Below are 22,584 nucleotides of genomic sequence, written 5' to 3'. Positions count from 1 at the left end.
ATTTCTCATTTTCTGCAAATAAATACTCTTTTATTTCCTCTTTTCTCCAGAGCTGTATATATACACAGCCTGACAGTAGGGGGAGAAATATACAATAAAATCACCAAAAACGTGAAAAGAAGCAACAGAAACATCATAAATAGTTTTTTTTTTACTAAAACTTCTGAGTCTAGACTGGATCAGTCCTTATGTGGAGATGGAGGAAGTCCCCGTGACGTCACAGAAATTGTCACATCCTGTTTAATCGTCTCCACCCCCGGCTAACATCAACATCAGCGGAGCAGAGCCCAGAACACGCACCTCAACACACACTCCATAACACACTCCTCCATAACACTGGAGCAGCGCGCGCCGGCGAGACGCTACACTGGGACGCTTTGATGTCTTTGATGTAGCGCGCGAGACTGTCTATGAGTGTCTATGGGTGTATGCGGCTGTGTGAGTGTGTGTGAGTGTATATGAGAGTGTGTGTGTGCACTGATTAGAGCTTCTGGACTCTTCTGAAGCTGAAAGCCCGGCAGAACCATGGAGTACCATCTCTTCTGGATCTCCCTAACACTAACCTTGTATCTCCAGCCCGGAACCTCCTTTAATCTGGACATAGAGAACCCGTACGTGTTCTCCGGACCGCAGGGAAGCTACTTTGGGTTCTCTGTGGATTTCTTCTTCAAGCCTTCTGATAAACAGTAAGTGTGTTTAAAAAATGTTGGGGTTCTGATTGTTGTTGTAACTCTGCGGTCCACCTTAAATGCTTAAATGGTCCAAAGAGTACCAAGTACCAAGTACAAAGAAACTTACAGTCAGAGAGTTGGTTGTTGTTGGAACTCTCCAGTCCACCTTAAATGATGCAGAAAGTTCCAAGTCTAAAGGAACTTGTAGTTGAGCCTCAGGCGCTACAGTGCAACTTCTGCACCACTTAAGGTGGAATGGGCATTTACATCAACTTGATCTACAGCTTTCTAGTGAAGAAATGTGTAAAAGCAGACTTTGGCTGTTGTTGGAACTCTCCGATCCACCTTAAATGGTCCAGAGAGTACCAAGTACCAGGTATAAAGAAACTTATAGTCAGATCTAAAGTGGAGCTACAGTGCAACTTCTGCACAGTTTAAGGTGGACTAGGCATTTCCACCAACTTGATCTACAGCTTTCTAGTGAAGAATTGTGTAATAGCAGACTTTGGCTGTTGTTGGAACTCACCGGTCCACCTTAAATGGTCCATAGAGTACTAAGTATCAGGTATAAAGGAACTTATGGTCAGACCCAAAGTGGGTTTTTTAGTTAAGCCTCAGGCTCTAGAGTGCTAATTCTGCACAGTTTAAGGAGGACTGGGCATTTCCACAAACTTTTAAAACAACGTTTTTTTTGTAAAAAAAGTGTCAGAAAGCTTGAGGGTTTGGTTGTTGTTGGAACTCTCCGGTCCACCTTAAATGGTCCAGAGAGTACCAATTACCAAGTATAAAGAAACTTGTGGACCCAAATTAGAGTTTTTAGTTAAGCCTCAGGCTCTAGAGTGCAACTTCTGCACAGTTTAAGGTGGACTGGGCATTTCCACTGACTTTTAGAACCACATGATCTACAGCTTTCTAGTAAAGAAGTGTGTAAAAGCAGAGTTTCGTTGTTGGAACTCTCCAGTCCATCTTAAATGGTCCAGATAGTACCAATTACCAAGTATAAAGAAATTTGTAGATCCACAATGAAGTTTCTAGCTCAGCATTGAGTGCTAATTCTACACAGTTTAAGGTGAACTGGGCATTTCCACTGACATTTAGAACAGCATGATCTACAGCTTACTTATGAAGAAGTGTCTAAAAAGCTTAGTGGTTTGCTTGTTGGATCTATCTGGTCCACCTTAAATGATACAGAGTGTACCAAAGAGTACCAAAGAGTACCAAGTATTAAGGAACTTGTAGTTAGACACAGTGGAGTTTCTAGTTGAGCCTCAGGCATATAAAGTGCAACTTCTTCCCCATTTAAGGTGGACTGGGCAGTTCCACCAACTTTTAGAACAGTATGATCTACAGATGTGGTTTGGTTGTTGTTGGAACTATCTGGTCCATCTTAAATGATACAGAAAGTACCAATTACCAAATATAAGGAACTTGTAGACCCAAAGTGAAAGTCTTTGGCGCTAGAGTGCAGCTAGTTCACCATTTAAGGTGGACTGGGCATTTACACCAACTTTTAGAACCATATGATCTACAGCTTTCTTTTGAAATGTTTTAACTCTGTTGCTTTTGAAACTTTTCGGTCCACCTTAAATGGTCCAGACTGTACCAATTGACAAGTATTAAGAAACTTGTTGACCCACAGTGGAGTCATTTTAAACACATTTTACCCCCTAGTATTACTCAGGAGATACAACACAACACATTCAATCCAAACCCACTATGATTATGTAAAATAAATCAGTAATGGAGTATTTAATCATACTTTTAAAGGAAGCCCAGTGCAGAAGAGTTGTTGTGAAAGCATCAGACTGAATTTATTTCAGTGCAGAATGAAACTGCCCACAGCTATGCTGATGTTTTAAGACTCCGCCCATCACCCACCACATTTTATACCACTAAAAAAGCAAAACATGTCCTGACTCTTACAGGATTAGAACTTTTAATCTTATGTGTTAATTGCTGTACATTGTGATAGAGAACTAATACTGTCACTGTAGTAGAATTACTGCTCTTTTAATTGAGTTAGACTGTGATACATGAGCTATATTTTAGTATAGCATAGTTACTGCTCTTTTAATTGAGTTGCATTGTGATACAGTACTAATACTCTTATTATAGTACAGTTGCTGCTTGTTTTATTGAATTAGACTGTAAAACAGTACCCATATTACCACTTTAGTGCAGTTACTGCTATATTAATTGAGTTACATTGAGATACAGTACCTGTATTTTCAATTTAGTACAGTTTATTTTTTGTTTTGTTTTATTGAGTTAGACTGTGATACAGTATCTACACTTTCAATATAGTACAGTTAGTGTTCTTTTAATTGAGTTAGACTGTGGTACAGTACCCATATTTTCAATATAGTACAGTTACTGCTCTTTTAATTGAGTTACATTGTGATACAGTACTAATACTGTCACTGTAGTGCAGTTTATTCTATTTTAATGTAGTTATATTGTAGTACATTACCTATACTTTCAATATAGTAGATTTACTGCTATTTTAATTGAGTTAGACTGTGATAAAGTACTAATGCTCTCATTATAGTACAATGTCTGCTCTTTTAATTGATTTACATTGTGATACAGTACCTATACTTTCAATATAGTACAGTTACTGCTCTTTTAATTTAGTTACCCATACGTTTACTATAGTACAATTCCTTTTCGTTATTTGAGTTTTATAGAGTATTACTTTAATATTTTTTAATATTAAGTTATTTTTAACTCTAATGTATTGTCATTTTTTTGTCTATATCTTTATTTTTGTGTAATTATATGTACATTACATTAAATCTTATTTTATTTGATACCATTGTAATTGCTCTATACTAATCGATATGTGGACATTATTATTCCTTTATTTTTTTATTTATTCATGTATTTATTTGTATTTTTTCAGGTCAAATGTTCTGATCGGCGCTCCGAAAGCCAACTCCTCATCCTCCTCTTCCTCAGTGACGGAGAGAGGGGTGGTCTACAGCTGTCCGTGGGGGCAGGTTGGGGATTGCAAACAGCTCCTGTTTGATAACACTGGTGAGCAGAACCCACAGTTTTATGTGTCCTTACACACTGGCAGTGTATGTGTGTGTGTTAGTGTAGTGTTATTGCAGAAAGTGTGTGTGTTGGTGCAGTGCTGGGATGGCCTGGGGGGCTGTAGTGATTTATGGGGTTGTGGATCAGCTCTGGCCCAGATATTTAGACTGTGTGGTTTAGAGCAGTTTACTGGAGGCTGAGTTTGTAGTCGAGTCCAGACTCATCCCAGAACTCCGACTTACAGCAGGAGAACAAATTCTACACTGATTATACTGAAATTAATGCTTTTTAATAAGATTTACAATGTAAAAATACACACAGTCCATAAAAATAAGTGCCAAAACTGCCAAATCATTAGCTCAAATACTTTGTTTCCTTACTAATTATCTGATTATCTGTACTTCACTGGAGTAATTATTTTACATTTTCACACAATTATCTGAACTTACATTTTAATAAAAACAGCCTTGTTTCTCCTGTTTCATTTCAGCTGGTTTTCATTCCGGCTTCTCATCATTCAGTAAAACCCCTATCCAGATAAATCTCTCCATCCAGATAGAGTGAATCTGATTGTGATTTGATGTAGAAAAGTATAAACATATAGCATTCCGACTCCCTATTGGTTTATAATGTGATCCATCACACCTGCACACTAACATAGTCATTATAGCTTTTAGAAAAATGTGTTTTGGGGAGGGTGGGGGGGGGGGGGGGATTGCACTATAGGACTCTGTGGGCGTGGCTTAAGCTTTTATTCTTAATGGCTTTATTTTTTTCTCCTTACATTACGTTTACTTTTTTACTTTAAGTAGTTTTGAATCCAGTACTTTTTTTAAAAACACTTTTACTTAAAGAGTAAAAATCTTGAGTTGATTCTTCTTCAACTTCTATAGAAGTATTTTATTCAACTTTATTATCTATAGAGGATTGAGCAGCATTTTCAAGCAAGACATTTGGAGAAAGTGAAAATTAGAAAAACAAAACTGTGAAGAGAAATTTGGGGTAAAACTTTAGTCTTAGCCGATTGACAGTATTTTGGGTGGGTGTTTTTTTTTTTTTTTGAGATCCTGAAAGAACAAAGCCCCATTACAAACCTTCACCAGCCTGGCTCAGCCAATCAGCAGACTCTAATTGTTTTTGTTGTTGTGTGAATGTGAACCCAAAGCCCTTTAATGAAGATCTCATTGGTATTCAGGGAGTGAGAGAGACCTAGTTCAGCTCTATGCAGCTCTGCAATCTCTCTCTCTCTCTCTCTCTCTCTCTCTCTCTCTCTCTCTCTCTCTGTATCTCTCTCTCTCTGTATCTCTATCTCCCCCTTTCTCTGTATCTCTCTCTCTCTCTCTCTCTCTGTGTATCGCGCTCTCTCTCTCTCCCTCTCTCTGTATCTCTCTCTCTCTCTCTCTCTCTCTCTCTGTGTATCGCGCTCTCTCTCTCTCCCTCTCTCTGTATCTCTCTCTCTCTCTCTCTCTCTCTCTGTGTATCGCGCTCTCTCTCTCTCCCTCTCTCTGTATCTCTCTCTCTCTCTCTCAGGAATGTGTGGGGAGTGAGACTGTGTTATCAGTAATACGGTGAATACAGATATCGCTCTTGTTTTTTTTTATTTTCAGTGTTTTTATATTAATCAGCCCATTTTTTGTCTGTTTGAAAACAAGATCTGATAATACTGGTGTGTGTGAGTGTGTGAGTGTGTGAGTGTGTGAGTGTGTGAGTGTGTGAGTGTGTGAGTGTGTGAGTGTGTGAGTGTGTGAGTGAGTGTGTGTGGTGAGGGTGTTAGTTCTCGGATGTCTGTAACATTGTATTTACTCGATGTTCAGCATTCCACTAAGCAGCAGCTTAACTGCACTGTTTTTTGTAGATTCAGCTGTGGACTCGGAAAGACTAGGTCGGCCTGGATGAGCATCAACATTGAGTTTGATATGAATAATTGTAATTGGGATGGATATTGAAATAGATGTGTGTTGATTAGGTATGATTATTGATGAGCATGGTTTGGTATGGATGGGCATGGATTGGTCCATACCAGTGTGTATGATTTGATATGGGTATTGATTAATATAGATGGGTGTGAATTAGTATAGATGATATTGGTGTAGATAGCTATGTGTTTGGATGGGTTTATACAGGTGTGGATTGTTTTGGATTGGTATAGATGGGTAAGGATTGGTATTGGTATAGATGGGTACTGATGGGTATAGATGGATGTGGATTGGTATTGGTATAGATGGGTATGGGTATGAATGGGTACTGATTGGTATAGATGGGAGTGGATTTGTATTGGTATAGATGGGGTGGATTGGTATAGATGGGTACTGATGGGTATAGATGGGAGTGGATTGGTATTGGTATAGATGGGTAGTGATGGGTATAGATGGGGGTGGATTGGTATTGGTATAGATGAGTCTGAGTAGGTATGGGTATGGATGATATTGATTGATTTTGATAGCTGTGTATTTGGATTGGTTTATGTAGGTGTGGATTGTTATGGTGTAGATGGGTATGGGTATAAATTCTCATCTTTAATGGACACCAACAGCACATTCAGGACAGATCTGTAGTTATCGCACAGGGGTGTGTGTCCCTCACATCCTGCCTGTACTGGTCAGGGCAGGGCTACGGGTGGTGTGTAATGACAGTAAAGTGGAGATGTGGTGTTTAACCAGCTGTGTGTGTGTGTGTGTGTAGGGCATATATTGTGGGGAATTTCCCACTGCAGGGGAAGAACAGGGGGCAGCTGGGCTGTATGATACCATCCAAGGTCAGAGTGAGGATACATATTACACAAACTGTTGGAGGGTGTTCACTAGTGTGTGTGTGTGTATGTGTGTGTGTGTGTGTGTGTGTTCACTGAAGGCATGGGCTAGTCAGGATTTTTTAAAGTTATTTAATATTTCTTTTATAGCCAAACTGATAAAAACAAATAGTTGGAATTTTTATTTGTTGCCATTTTTTTAATAACCTATGTGATTTATTTTTTTATTAATACAAAATGACACTTACCCCCTACATTCCCCCAAAGATATATAAAATAAACTGCAACAAAACTAAAGATGCAAACTGAGTGTGCAGTGGATGTGCAGGAGCTGGTCTGAGCAGGAAATTTTTCCAGGTCATGAAAGGGGAGGAGCTCTAGATGTCTCTCCAGGTCAGGTGTCTTCTTGCTCTGTTATAGAGAGCTTAGTTGGTCAGTTGCGGGACTGTACACTACAAAAATAAACACGTAAGAGAACAGCAGACAACAAAAATGGAATATTACTCCCAAAGGTCATAAAACAAGCGTAATTCACTCGAATTCACGCTAAATCAAGAGTTAATTACTTGAATTTCTTGTCTCTTAATAAAGTGTTTGAGAGCATCAGTTAAAGTAAAGTAGTGAAGAGGTAGAGTTACAGGTATACAGTGAATAGTGAATATTTGAGTAATGCTCTAATCCAGATTATGAGAAGGAAAAACTACTCAACTAAGTAAAGAAACAAATACCTTAAGTCAATCTGAAACATTTAAAGAATTTTGAAAGTATCCTCAAGTGAAATCGCATAGACCATCAAAAATGTTTTGATGAAACTGGCACTTATCAGGATCGCTCCATGAAAAGAAGAGCGAGAGTTTCATCAGAGTTACCAGCCTCAGAAACTGCAAGTTATCAGAGTATTTTAGTTTGTTTAACACTTTTAAGTTACTACATGATTCCTTATGTGATTATTTATACTCTAGCCAGCATGCTTATGGTAAGGCCAGGTGAATTATGGGAGTTGTAGGAAGAAAATCCTGTGATCCAGTAGTCCTGTGTTTAAAGCAGTGGTTCTGCTCGGTTCAGGTTGTGGTTGTGTGTAGTTCGTGCTGCTGATTGCTGACTGAGCTCGCACGCTTTGTTTGAGATGTTTTGGACCACAGGCTAATCAGCACAGAGAAACAAGCTGTGACTAATCCCGAGAGCTTTATTTGCTTCTCTCGCTCGGTTCCAGCGCTGGTGAGGTCAGGGTACAGGCCCGGGGGCGTCGGCTCTGCAGTTCAGCTCTTAAACAGAGAGAGTAATCAGTTAAGAATGTCAGCAGCAGCAGCAGTCAGATTGGGTTATGGACTTTATAAACGTGTAATGAATATAAACACCATGTTCACGTTCAGAACCAAACCACAATCAGAACTGGAGTCAGAGACAGCAAACATGTAATCATGAGCGGTAAACTGCTGATTACTGCGCGAGATACAGCGCTTATAATGAAAACTGCTGTTTGTATTTAAGCTCTGATCTTATTTGGTCAAACGGAACCAGTCAAAGCTTTGGACACACCTTCTCATTCAATGCTTGGTAACTCTTGCTCTTCCTTTCCTGGGGCGGTCCTGATGAGTGCCAGTTTCAACATTATCATGTTTAAACATCCCTGTGGTGACTGCACGTGAAGATGCTTTCTTGAAGTTCTTGAAATTCTCTTTTTTTCAGATTGAATTGTCTCTTATTTTATTTTGTGTTTTTTTTTCATCTTTATTTAGATGAAGTATTTATTTATTTCTTCTCATAATCTGGATTCGAACATTACTCAAATATTCACTATTCACTGTATCACTGTAACTCTACCTCTTCACTACTTTACTTTAACTGATGCTCTCAAACACTTTATTAAGAGACAAGAAATTCAAGTAATTAACTCTTGATGAGTTCAGCACAGCTGTTAACTGAAAGCCTGAATTCCAGGTGACTCTACCTTATAAAACTGACTGAGAAAATCCAGCGTTCTTTAAAGAATGTAAAATATAAAACATATTCTGGTTTGTTAAACACTTTTTTTAGATTTATTAAATAATTCCATATGTTTTTCTTCATAGTTTGAATGACATTAGCCACTTTCCTATAGGCTATTTAAAGAAATGGGCGTGGCCAATTTATGGTTCCTATTATCCAGTGGTCTGGAACTCATTCTCGGTGATGTGCTCAGCTGCAGATACTGGAACTTCTCGATGGCTCCTGTGATGCTGGAGAAGATGAAACCGAAACTTCTGGTGAAGCGCTGCTCCTTAGCTCTGTAGTGCATTAGTTTCAGTTTAGGCGTGTGAAAAGTTTAGACCAATGCTGAATATAGATCAATGAGAAAATGGGATTTGTGTTACCTGAACCTGCAGTATTAAAAAACTTTTGAGTCTGCAAATTTCTGTATTAGAGGTCACCTGAGGTATAATATTGGGATGCTTCATGTAGGAGGATTTGATTGTATTGATCCACAACTCATCCCAACATTTATTGAACTCATTACTCTAGAGAACACAGTTCTACTGCTTTATAGCTCCAGGCTGGGGGGCTTTATATTATTCAGGGCTTTTCTGTGGAGTTAGAGTGCATTATTGGCTGGATCAGTAATGGGAGAACATTAAAGCAGCAGAGTTCCCTCATTAGAAATGTATGTACAATTTGTGTGTGTGTATGTGTGTGTGTGTACGAGGCCTAGGCTGTGGAGGTGTGTGTGTGTGTGTGTTGCCTTTTATGGTGTTATTTCAGGCATGACTTTCTCTCTGTTTGGTGAGCAGTTACTTCTTGGCATGTCTGGACTGGATGACGCCACGTTCCTCTCTAAATGGAGCGAGAATTCATCATGCTTTTCCTTTACACTGTCTTTATGTTGAGCCTAGGAACGTTCCATAGGAATAAATGTACAATATATGCTATATATGTCATTAGTCATGGGACAGGACCGGTATGATACCTTGAATTCGGTACCCAAATGGTACTTTTTTCAATAGCTTTTTCTAAATTGCAACCAAAAAATACAAAAAGCAATAATTAAAACATATTTTTTTAAACTAGCGACATGAGATAATCTTATTCTCATACTGTTATCGTGAGAGGGCACCATACTTTTGGATTTTTTTGGAACAAACAAACAATGAGCATGAAGATTGTGGCACTTTATGAAGAAGAAAGCACAAAAACAACAGCGTTATTTTAACTGCTTAAACTACGGATGTTTTTGTTTTTTTCCCCGAAGCATATTACAGGATGCATCTCAGTTTTAAGAGTTCTTTCTAAGAAATATCAGAATTAGATTGTCAAAATTAAATTATATTAGTGGTGTCAATCACTTAAAAATGAAACATTTAACATGAAGGGACAGTAATAATAGTGTGGTGTGGTTTAGGTCTGGCAGACTAGATCATTTTGTACTGTATTATAATATCTTATGAGAGACAAAAATGGAGATATTTGGTTTTCTGACATTACAATTATAAAACCTGCAAAGAACCACCCTGGCTTCACCCATCAGAGCCCCTCCCACTAGATCAGTTGAAGAAAAAACATTTAGGTCATTTAGTTCTGCTGCTTGAGAACCTCAGACAGTACACGGCAGGATTAGCCAGTAGACTTCGTCTGAGGGAGGGATCTGTACCTACTGTCCGTGGCAAGTCATCATATAATGTGTTTTGAGCTTCTAGTTTACAGTTTAGCATAAAGTAGTTTGTTTGTGTATTGCCTTTAGCACAAGCTAACACTAACGTGTGATGGGTAAACGCTCAGCGTAAACATGGGGAGTGGCCAACAACAGCTTATTTGCGTTAAAGTGACGGAGCCCTTAAACGGCTCATTCTGAAAGGGACTGAAACTGGATAGAGTAGAGAAGAATAGAGCTGGTGAGATCTCTTTATCTTTATGTGATAGTGGTTTTGTGTAAAGAACATGTTACATAGACCTCTTCTAAGTATAAGAAGGGAAAGAAACTGTTTCTCAGGGCTAAAGTGATTGAGCTGACTCGGCTCTTGGCTCTGTTGTTTGTCAATCTGTGTTGACTCAGCACCTTCACTTCAGACTGGAAGAGAAGCTGAATCTTCAACGGCATGAAAAACCAGAGTAAAACCACAGAGAAACAGAAGTGCCAAAGCCAAGATCAGCCTTAACCTCTTAGATCATTAATAAAACCGAGTTCTAACAGCCAAAAACAAAGATCTGCAGTGCAGCTCAGTTTCTTTGTTTTTACCAAATTGAAAACCTCTGGAATATAATCCAGAGGAAGATGGATGATCACAAGCCATCAAACCACCAAACTGAACTGCTTGAATTAGTAAAGCAGCATAAAGTTATCCAAAAGCAGTGTGTAAGACTGGTGGAGGAGAACATGATGCCAAGATGCATATAAAGTAAACTGTGATTAAAAACCAGGGTTATTCCACCAAATATTGATTTCTGAACTCTTAAAACTTTATGAATATGAACTTGTTTTCTTTGCATTATTAAAGGTCTGAAAGCTCTGCATCTTTTTTTTTTCAGCCATTTTTCATTTTCTGTAAATAAATGCTCTAAATGAGAATATTTTTATTTGTAATTTGGGAAAAATGTTGTCTGTAGTTTATAGAATAAAACAACAATGTTTATTTTACTCAAACATAAACCTATAAATAGGAGAATGCAGTGTAACACACATGAAATGTCCTTATTATCTTTTTTTTTACTTTTTAGATTAGGGCTTTTTTTCTTTTTTATTGTCTTCTGTTTTGATCTGCAGTGAATATTTGGCTCTGTTTGAAGTTCGGCTCCTTCAGTTCTCTGTTATTGTCCCTCAGGGAGTTTTTATGATTATTTCAGTGTCGGTTTGGATCCGATGCTTCATCCAGTTCCGTTGGCTGCTGTTAGAAACAGCTGGGGTGTTTTATGGGATGTTTGATTGTCTCTGAGTTGAACAGTGATGTAACAGAAAGTTGTCTTTATTCAGCCCAAAACAACAGGAGTACCTCTTTCTTTTTTTCCCCCTTAAATACACCAAACATCCCCATCTCTGAGCACTGATGACCAAATCTGGCAGAAATATGTAGACCAGCCTTGAGCGGGAATCACACTGACTTCTTTGATTTCTATTTAATTCAGTGTTTTAGCTTTAAAGATCTCCTTCCGCTAAAATCCACTTGTTCTTGTTCTTTGTGAAATACTATAGATTAAACTCTTCCTCAATCTCCATTAGTGCTGTGCGATATGATGATAAATATTGTGGGGATGATAGAAAAGTGTTTATCGTGCATCTATTGTCCCTATCGTTTCTGCAGTAATTTCATCAATTATTCATGCAGATATATAAAGTAGGCTACGATTAAATGTATTGGTGTGGTCACTTTGCATAAACTCGGTTTATATAAGTGATAATAAAGTAATCTTTGCAAAAAAAAAGCTTCATAATGTGGTTTTGCGACGTGGCGCTGCTTTACGTTATTTGACGGTCACTTTAAAAAATGTTAATTAAGTTTATTTTGATAACTCAATTTAAATACCTGTATAAAATCTGTTTTCATTTGATACATATATATATATATATATATATTGCTGCACTAAAAGGTAGTAATTCTGATTTGTGAAAGTTTGGTTTAATGTCACTTTGAAATAAAGTTGGAAAAAAAGTAAGCAATGACATTATTTTGTCCTATTTTTCAAAGAATAACTGAAAACATATTTAAATGTGATATATCATGATGTATGTCGTTATGGTGATATAAAAAATTCTATACCGTGATATATGATTTTTCCCATATCGCCCAGCACTAACCTCCATTGTCTGCAGTAACTAGTAAAAAAAAAAAATAGAAAAACGAGTCGATCAGGAAAAACGCTGTGTCTACGTCAACCCGTGAATTAGCATTCATGGCCACGCCCACCTCGGCTCGCGACCGCCTGCTGGTGGTGCTGCTGGTGATTTGATGGCTGGATGTGAGGCAATACAGGAAATGGAGTTAAGAGGTTTTGCTGTGTTAAGGAACACGCTTTCACAACTCTTTTACACTCAGACAGTGACTGGGTGTGGATTACAGGTGTGTGGTCAGAGCGGATATGGGTGAGGTCAGAAGATGAATTTTGTCAGATTATGAAGTTAGATTACAGTGTGTTTAATTCTGTGGCTTCAACAATTAACAGTGATGAAGATATTGAAGTATTAATAAGTAATAATATTAAAATGAGTATTTTATTTATTTCTCTGTCTCTGTCTCAGATGATCGGCAGGAGAATGGCGTCCAGATGGAGTTTAAATCCAATCAGTGGTTTGGAGCTACAGTTCGCTCTGATGGAGAACACATTCTGGTAAACCCACACTGCCTCATGTTTAACAGCACAGTAGCTTCATATTTGATCATCGTATCAGTTTATCCATTATTATTATTATTTAGTTGTGTATATCATTGGAATGGTATAGCACATTATATACATACAGTGCATTTTTTTAATATAAATTGCTTATAAATGCTTATAAAAAGAAATTATTCATAATTAGGGGTGGGCAATATGAAAACATACATTTAAAAAAAAAATGACTGCAAGAATATACTACTGCAACAAAATATTAAATATATATATATATATAACTTTTTTTAATATGATCTACAGTATTTCATAAATAGTAACTTACCAACTTACCACTTTTTTAAGTGCAGCATATTTAGTGCCTAAATAAATATTTAAACAAACAGTAAATAGTGACACAAATGTGGGTTTTTATCTGTTATCACCATAATTGATATTTTTTGATTGTGTCAATTGATTTTTTTTAAGATATGATCTGAAACAGCCACACTCTTATACTAATAATTCAATTTCTTATGAAGGCGATTATGCTGTGTAAAATAAAGCAAAAAAAAAAAACAAAAAACAAAGTAATTGTAAATATGTTTGCATGTACTCATTGCTTTTAGAATTAATTTGAAGTATTTAGCTTTAGGCATTTATCTTAAAACATATATATTTAGTGCAGTGTGTCCAAACTAGGGCTGGGCAATATGGAGCAAAAATAAATATCCCTATTTTTTTCTTATATATATATATATATATATAAGAAATAACACATATATACATACGTATATATATATATATACGTATGTATATATCCTAATTGTTTTTATCCCATAAGATAATAACAAAAAGAAACTTCAGAGAAAAAGCTACATGTTTCATATTTTAAACAACCACTTTCATCTATTGGTTTCAAATCCTGTTTATTACAGTATAACCGTAGGCTAGTAGTTCTAGCATAATTTTATATCCTTAACAACTAAAAGGCAGAATTCAAATTACAATAATAAAAATAATTATGTTATATATATTTTCACGTCAAGAAGCATAAAAACAAGGTACACAAAATAAAATAGTGTGTTTTGGGCAATTGTTTAATCTAAAGTGCTTGAGAAAACGTAAATAAGCAAATAAAAAGTGAATTTTAAGTTTCAGTTTTACTATTTAATTTTCTTTAAATCTAGAATAAAGCGATGTCAGGTCTAATTCTCATAAATATGTAAAGATAAGGAAAAGAAGACCTTTTGGAGCTAATTGGAATGCAGCACATACCGTATTTTTCGGACTATAAGGCGCACTTAAAAACTTTTAATTTTCACAAAAATTGACAGTGCGTCTTATAATACGGTGCGCCTTTTGTATGGATTTTACTCGTCAGGTTGTAAGGAGCAGTAAACACACACTCCGTGCAGCGTTATAGAGAGTTTCAGTGCTATACAGAGTCCAGAGCCGTGCAGCTCCGAGGCTGAGCAGCAATAGCATTAGCTAGATGCTAACCGCTTAGCTAGCTAGCTTATTCACTGTTCAGAGATCAGTATTATCTAAATTTAGCACTTTTAATACTGCTGGAGCAGTATTATTAGAGTTAGATGCTAATCGCTAAGCGTTCACCGTTCAGAGGTGAGTTATCGGCCTGTAAGTCTGTGCTGCTTTGCCTGGCTAGCATTAGCTAGATGCTAAGCGCTAACTCTCTCAGAGGTGAGTTTTATCAGCCTGTAATCTGCTTGTTTACCGTGTTAAAACAAGCTACGGGGGACGAATCGCTAGCTAATATCTCACTGTCTTACCAGAACACGCAGGATTACTCAGTGTAACGCTGTCGTTTAAGTTTGGGTTAACTTTACTAGTTTAGGTGACTAGCTAGCGTGCTAGCGGATAGCTATGCTAACGCTGGTGCAGCAAGCCTTAGTGGACATCTGGAAATCTAAGCTTACTGTAAATAAACTGAAGCACGTTACTCACCCAAATAAACAGTTTTCAGGAGAGGAATCTGTGTAGATTAATATCCAGCACTCGTTTGACTTTGAAAGAGCTAACGTTAGATTTGTATATTGAGACGCTCCACCGGCAAGCGACCACCCCCGGTGGGGGAAGGGAAACATGGCGCCACCCCTGTTCACTTTGATATAGGCACCCTTTCTAGTGTCACTTAACGCGCCTTATAATGCGATGCGCCCTATGTATGGAAAAATAGCAGAAAATAGGCGTTCTTTGATAGTGCGTCTTATAATACGGTGCGCCTTATAGTCTGAAAAATACGGTATATATATATATAAACACATCAATATAAACAATATTTATATTGTCTTCATTTATCTTAAGTTAAATATATACATTTTTGCCAAAAACTTAATGTAAATCGCTCAGCTTTAGTCCAAACTACTCTCTGGTTCAGTAAATCAGTGTGAAAAATGCAGTGTGTCAGGTGAGTGATGGTGTGTAATTATAGTGTGTGTGTGTGTGTGTGTGTGCGTGCTGGTCTTGTGCAGGCGTGTGCGCCGCTGTATCAGTGGAGCACGTACAGTTTTAAGGAACGCGAGCCTGTCGGGACCTGCTACCTGAAGAAAGGATCCACAGTGGTGGAGTATTCACCCTGCCGCTCAGGTAACCACCCACGCACATACATCAGGGGGAGGGGGCGGGGCTACCGGGTCATTGCTGCAGGAAGGAAATGAGGAAATGAGGAAATGGGGCGGGGTTTAGTGTTAGAAGTTTAAATATTATTATATTTTAGCTTAGTGAAGAGATTGTTTAATTCTAAATATATTAAACATTATCACAAGTCACAGTACCTGTTCAGGTGACGTGAGCGGTGATGTCACACTTTCTCACCTGGATGATTAAAGAGGTCACTACAGCTTATATACCATATTTTTCTGACTATAAGGCGCAATTAAAACCCTTTTACAGTGCGCCATATGTATAAATTCTACCAGTCAGGTATTAAGGAGCAGCAGGAGTTTCAGTGAAGTCTCTCCAGCACTAAGGCTGGGTGCAGCAGCATTAGCGTTAGCCGCTAACAGCACTGTTAAGTCTTTTGTCATTCAGAGGTGAGAATATTGGACTGTAGTCTGTAGTGTGTTTACTGTGTTAAAACAAGCTATGCGTGACGAACTGCTAGCTGATATCGCCCAGGCTTATCGGAACACTCAGGGTTCCTCAGTCTAGCGCTAGCGGCTAATGCTAATGCTGCTGCTCCCAGCCTTAGTGCTGGAGAAACTTTACTGAAAACTCTCTCTTAGACAAAATCCTGGAAATCTAAGCTTACTGTAAATAAACGGAAGCGCTTTACTCAATCAAATAAACAGTTTTCAGAAAAGAAATCTGTGTAGATTAACATCCAGCACTTCATTTACTTTGAAAGAATTTTTTGTTTTAAGAATTACAGTTTTGTTTACTTAGGCTAGCTTCCCCCAGCTAGATGTTTACATGTCGTATTTTAGCTGTGTGAAGTAGTAATGGTGGTGTCATGTGACTCGTTAGTGTTACAGGGTTACTGGGTTCAATTTTCTCATGGATATTCAATTGATATTCAACATGCCTCCTCATGGCAAGGAACTCTCTGGGGATGTGAGAAACAGAATTGTTGGCCTAGGCTATAGGAGATTTGGAAAAAAAAAAAATAATAATAATAATTACATTATGTTATTCAGGCTATACACTGACTACATTATATTGTATGAAAGATTGTGGCAGCCAAATTTGAAGATGTGATTTAATCTGCATTAAAAAAAATGGTCTAAAGGTTTTAAATGGCATAATTGATCACTGACCTCAATTGCCAAAAAAATGAGACAAAATTGTGTAAAATTAGTTAATTAGTAAATGTAAATTAAAACACAAATAAAAATAAAATTTGGGTTATGATGCACATTATGTTAATAACACACACACACACACACACACATGCACACACCTGTCTCAGTGTGGTTAAGACGTTAGGCCTGACTGTGGTTTTAAGGGATTATACAGTGGGTAGGAGTCTGATGATAAACAGTGACTCTGGATCAGTGTGTGACTCAGTTCCTCTGTCTGTCGTGTGTTTGATTTGATCTGTGTGTGTGTGTGTGTGTCTTTGATTGTGTGTTGTTTTTTGTCTTCTAGAGCGTTCTATAACACCTGAAGGTCAGGGTTTCTGCCAGGCTGGATTCAGTGCTGATATTATAAAGGTAAGAACTTTATCCTTAAAATCACAACCCAGATAAGCTGAGTTAGTTAATACAGAGCGCGGGCCAAATATATAATATATAGTTTTATCCGAATAATATTTAAATTATTTGTGAAATTACATTAATTTATATCCCAAAGCTGTCGAAATTTACAGGGTTAGACAATGAAACTGAAACACCTGTCATTTTAGTGTTTAATTGGAGCAGCCTGGTGATCAATCTTCATTAATTGCACATTGCACCAGTAAGAGCAGAGTGTGAAGGTTCAATTAGCAGGGTAAGAGCACAGTTCTGCTCTAAATATTACAATGCACACAACATTATGGGAGACATACCAGAGTTCAAAAGAGGACAAATTGTTGGTGCACGTCTTGCTGGAGCATCTGTGACCAAGACAGCAAGTCTTTGTGATGCATCAAGAGCCACGGTATCCAGGGTAATGTCAGCATACCACCAAGAAGAACCAACCACATCCAACAGGATTAACTGTGGACGCTGTAAGAGGAAGCTGTCTGAAAGGGATGTTCGGGTGCTAACCCGGATTGTATCCAAAAAACATAAAACCACGGCTGATCAAATCACGCAGAATTCAACGTGCACCTCAACTCTCCTGTTTCCACCAGAACTGTCCGTCACCACAATCAATTATTGTACTCTAAAACCAGGTGTTTCAGTTTCATTGTCCAACCCCTGTACCTGCTACAGATGGAAACCTTAACTATGTTTTCATCTTTAAAGAGGCACTAAACACTAAACCATATTAATATTTTCATTAATAGCTGAAATGTGTTTCTTTGAAGTAAAAAAAACATACCTGTCCTGCTTAGATTATAAACATTTCCTAACCTTTAGAAAACGCTTTTATTGTAGTGTATTTAATTTCAATCATCACAATATGCAAATCAGTCAATAATCAATAATACCACTCCCCTGCTGACGACGTCCATTCATCTGCATCTCACCCAATGCTATCAGAGGCATACTGCTGCTGCTGCAGCTCAGCCAATCAGCTCTCCCTCCTGCATCACCCCTAAACCCATACATCACCTATTTTATCCCAGTGCTCCGTATGGCTGGTTCATCTTTGTGGCAGGGTTGTTTATTGTTCATGTTTAGCTAAAGGGGGTCTTAGTTCCAGTAACAGTGTGAGAAACTACCTCTACCATGTTTAAAAGCTGTCTTTAAAGGCAAAGTTCATGGTATAAGGAATGAGATTACAAGCAAATAAAAGTAAAAATTAGTCTTCATTTATAGAAAAGAGTTTTTTTAAGGGGCTGTAAACAGACTGTGTAGACTTGCATAGAAATTAGCTTAATACTGTATATATGCATATATTCTAAATATGTGTGATTAATTAACACAAACACAAAATATGTTCAGTTAGTAACACCTAAACTGTTTGTCTCTTCTGTCTGTGCAAGTTATATAATTCTAGATTGATCATTAAGTATAATTAATGCACGATTTCTTATTTTTGGTAGAATAAGCGTGTGGTTGTGGGAGGACCTGGAAGCTTCTACTGGCAAGGTAAGTTTGTATAGTTTTGTATCTTTATAGAAAAGCCCTATACACAGAATATACCAATACACTTTACATCCAAATGGTTGTGCGCATTTAGAGGGAGAAGTTGGGTAGACAGTAGTGTTAGGTTGGGTAAGGATCTCAGTTTAATATCAGCGTATTGATCCCTACATGTTAAAGCCTAATACTGTTTAATATACTAAGATTAATAAAATGTCTGTATCACAGTCAGTGGTCTCTGTCTCTGGGTTCAGTAATAGTTTCCTCTTGCTGTGGAATGGGTGGAATGGGACAGGCTGGTGACTCTGTTCACCACGAGGCTCAGAATGAGGGAAGTTTTATTTAGAGTGAAGTCTAGTCTTTAGTTTTCAGCCTGTTTCCTCTTTCCTCTCATCTGTGTGGCTTTTTATCACACACAGCTTTACATCACACTTCCCACAAGAGCAGTTTCTAATGAAGCCTGGTGCTATAGTGTATATACAGCGTGCAGAAGTGTGTGCACACCTGCTGTCAATACTGTTCAACTGAATTAAAGGGTACTGGATGAATGGAGTTACTGTTTATGACTTAAATACAGTGCAGTTTTTCTATGAATTCATCAAAATTCAAGATTTTCTTACTGTGAACTCTATTCAAGCCAGCCATGGTAACAATTTGATACAGTATGACTGTATGAAAAATTGAAAAGATGATGATATATATTTCTTATATATTCTTTATCAAACCAAATCTTCTTAAAATGGAGACTTTAGCTGGGTCCTGTAGAATATTTGATCATTTGAGTAATGAATGAACTTCTTCTCCAATCAGGTCAGCTGATCTCGGACGATATCTCTGAAGTCATCAATCGAAATAATCAGAAGTTCGTTACACCATACAGCAACCAGATGGCCACCAAGTCGGCCAGCGCCCAGTATGATGACAGCTATTTGGGTAAGTGTGTGTGTGTGTGTGTGTGTGGTATTACAGTGTGTGAGGTGGTCATTATGCTGCAGGTGTTGTAGCTCTGGGTTCTGAGTCATAAGAAAGATGATGAGCCCTATTAATAGTGATCTAACAATCGTGCGAGCTGTCAATCGTCCCCCGTGTCGCTTGCTTTAAAGTGTGTCTTTGCTATCGAAACAGTGGGAAAAGTACTCATTGCATGGTTCGAAATGTACTAATTCTGCATTTGAGCAATGTGACTTGTAATGTGAACGTAGCCTAAGATAAGATAGGGTCCAAAGTGTATTGTGACTTACTCTCCACTCCTGTAGGGGGAGCCCAAGAGCAACAACAACAAAAAAAAAACACACTTTAAACATATTAAAGTTAAAATTGTGCACTTTCTGTGGTAAATGTGGTAAAACTTGGTGTTACTTTAAAAGCATTAATTGATGGCCCAGTTAATCTTAAAATTAAAGTGTTGTCGAAACATTATTTATTTAATTGATCTTTCTGCTTTTTTTAGGGTACTCTGTGGCGGTGGGGGATTTTAATGCAGACGGTACAGATGGTAAGAAAACTATATTCTGTATTTTATACCATAATCACAGTTACTGCAATATGTGTTTGAGTGTGTCTTTCACCAAGAGGTTCACTAGCATGAAGTAGCTGCTCAGAGTCTCCACATTTTAAAGTATATAACATTTTTATATTGAGAACATTATGACATATTTATTATTTAATTCTAAAGCGAGACCAGCAGTGATTTTTATTTAGTTTAATCTTCTGCAGATTCCAATAATATATGCGAAAGCTTATGTATAACTGTAATAAAATATGAATCTTATCTTTTCTATTCTTTTTTTATCTCTTCAGATTACGCCACCGGCGTCCCGAGAGGAGAGAAAGCTCTGGGATATGTGAGTACATGACTTTTTAATAGATTTTAATGCAACCGATGTTTTATTTTTGTGGAATGTTCTGGTTCTGCCTTGTATCTCATTTTATTTTATCTTGTCCTGTCAGGTAAACATTTTTAACGGGAAGAATATGGAGTCAATGTTAAATTTCACTGGCCAGCAGGTGAGTAAACCCCACTTTTACTCACTTATCACTGTCTGTTTCCCTGGTGCTTATGTACTGTATATTCCCAAAACTATAAGCTTATTCACCATTGCACAAATAGATCCCATTCTTAATTCATTGGGTTTAATATGATGTTGGACCACCCTTTACAGCTATAATATCTTCAACTCTCCTGGGAAGGCTTTCTACAAGGTTTAGGAGTGTGTTTATGGGAACTGTGTGTACTGGTGTGCAGTAGATCAGTGACGAACTCTGAAACTACATGAAGTTTGGAGGTGTGTAGTGATGATGTAGTAACTCTGAAGCTACATGAAGCAATCCCAGCATGCCTTGCTGCTGCTTTTATTAAACACCTGTGATCACGGAAGTGATTGGTGAAATAGTAAATATAGTGTATTTAAAGAATAAATGCACGGCTGGGTGATGGTGATGGTGATGGTGATAGTGCTAGTCTGCACTGTGGCTTTCGCAGGTCTGCCTCAGCTTCCCCTCACTATTTGTTCACAAGCCAGCAGTGCATGTCCTAAATCTGCTCACACATCTGGAAACTATTTACAGCCATGTTTCTGGGAGGCGAACGAATGAGTGATGGAGGGAGGGAATGAGAGAAAAAGAGAGAGAGAGCGAAAGAGGCAGTAATGCTGAGTCAGGAGTTAGCATGGAGCCCAGAGTCTGAATGTGGGAGTGCTACTGAATTACTGAACCAGATAGAGCTGATTCACTGTGAGTGTTAGTGTTAGTGTTAGTGTGAGTGTGTGAGTGTGTGAGTGTGTGTTAGTGTGTGTCTCTTTATCTGGGATGAAGCCCAGCGTTCAGGCGGACCACAGGAACAGTGCCAGGCTCAGATATCACAGCCCAACTGGCCGTAGCGTTTTTATCATTACTGTGGTTTAGAAACATTAACAAACTTCTTATGTGGTATTTATTTTTAGTGCAGAAGAAAAACATTATTTCCACTCTTGAACTCTGCAGGCTCCGCCCCAACGAATGGGTCTCTTATATTAAATATTAAATATAATGAGAGGCTGTAGGTCCCCTTCAGTGTATAATATCATGTTTATTCACCTTCCTCCTTCGTGTCTGTTTTCTTTTCCCATGTGCTCCCCTGCACGTGGCCCTGTGTGTTCCTTAACATTTCTGCCCAAGCCCTATGTTCCTCTCTAGACTATCTATAGCTCCGCCCCCTTGTTACCTATTTCCAGGTGTTTCCTTTTTGGAAAAAACTTAGAGAGCACTTCAGTTTCTGAATCAGTTTCTCTGATTTTGCTATTTATAGGTTTATGTTTGAGTGAAATGAACATTGTTGTTTTATTCTATAAACTACAGACAACATTTCTCCCAAATTCCAAATAAAAATATTCTCATTTAGAGCATTTATTTACAGAAAATGAGAAATGGCTGAAATAACAAAAAAAAAAGATGCAGAGCTTTCAGACCTCAAATAATGCAAAGAAAACAAGTTCATATTCATAAAGTAGTTTTAAGAGTTCAGAAATTAATATTTGGTGAAATAATCATGTTTTTAATCACATTTTTTCATGCATCTTGGCATCATGTTCTCCTCCACCAGTCTTACATACTGCTTTTGGATAACTTTATGCTGCTTTACTCCTGGTGTAAAAATTCAAGCAGTTCAGTTTGGTGGTTTGATGGTTTGTGATCATCCATCTTCCTCTTGATTATATTCCAGAGGTTTTCAATTTAGTAAAATCAAAGAAACTCATCTTTTCTAAGTGCTTTTTTTTCCAGAGCTGTATAAAGCCCTTCTACCTACAGTTAGAGTGTTATTAATATATAGAGAAAATAAGTCTTAAATTAGAAACTCCAACAGACTGATCTAAGACTATAATCTGAATTCAAAACAGCTTTTAAAATAGACTGAATAAAAACATCAGCACTGTAATAACCTTGAGCTGCCATCTCTGTGCTTATCTCTCTCAGATGGCGGCTTATTTCGGTAACGCGGTGGAGGTGACTGATATCAATAATGACGGGTGAGTAATGCATGATTCATACTTTCATATTTACTCTCAGACAGAGAGGAGCTGCTCATTAGTTTTAATATTACTGAGTGTTTTTATGTGCATTTCATAATCTGATTATTACAGATTAATAATCTGATGCATGTGGTTACATGAACTTCGTCAAT

General features: G+C 37.6%; 1 protein-coding gene across 1 annotated transcript in view; it reads left to right on the top strand.

The window, feature by feature from the left end:
• The first annotated feature begins 256 nt into the window (after nt 1-256).
• Nucleotides 257-22,584, top strand: part of itgav (integrin, alpha V) — a 50,282-nt gene continuing 27,954 nt past the window's right edge. The window contains exons 1-11 of the mRNA XM_049484987.1: nt 257-686; nt 3,574-3,707; nt 12,662-12,750; nt 15,225-15,339; nt 16,840-16,904; nt 18,386-18,431; nt 19,236-19,358; nt 19,876-19,920; nt 20,226-20,269; nt 20,376-20,432; nt 22,377-22,429. Coding sequence (XP_049340944.1) covers nt 526-686; nt 3,574-3,707; nt 12,662-12,750; nt 15,225-15,339; nt 16,840-16,904; nt 18,386-18,431; nt 19,236-19,358; nt 19,876-19,920; nt 20,226-20,269; nt 20,376-20,432; nt 22,377-22,429 — 932 coding nt within the window. The 5' untranslated portion in view covers nt 257-525. The remainder of the gene's footprint in view (nt 687-3,573; nt 3,708-12,661; nt 12,751-15,224; nt 15,340-16,839; nt 16,905-18,385; nt 18,432-19,235; nt 19,359-19,875; nt 19,921-20,225; nt 20,270-20,375; nt 20,433-22,376; nt 22,430-22,584) is intronic.

Source organism: Astyanax mexicanus, chromosome 11 (genome assembly GCF_023375975.1).
Source record: "Astyanax mexicanus isolate ESR-SI-001 chromosome 11, AstMex3_surface, whole genome shotgun sequence".
Taxonomy (NCBI): Eukaryota; Metazoa; Chordata; class Actinopteri; order Characiformes; family Acestrorhamphidae; genus Astyanax; species Astyanax mexicanus.
The sequence above is the reverse complement of the archived record's forward strand: the minus strand, read 5'-3'. Positions and strand labels throughout refer to the sequence as shown.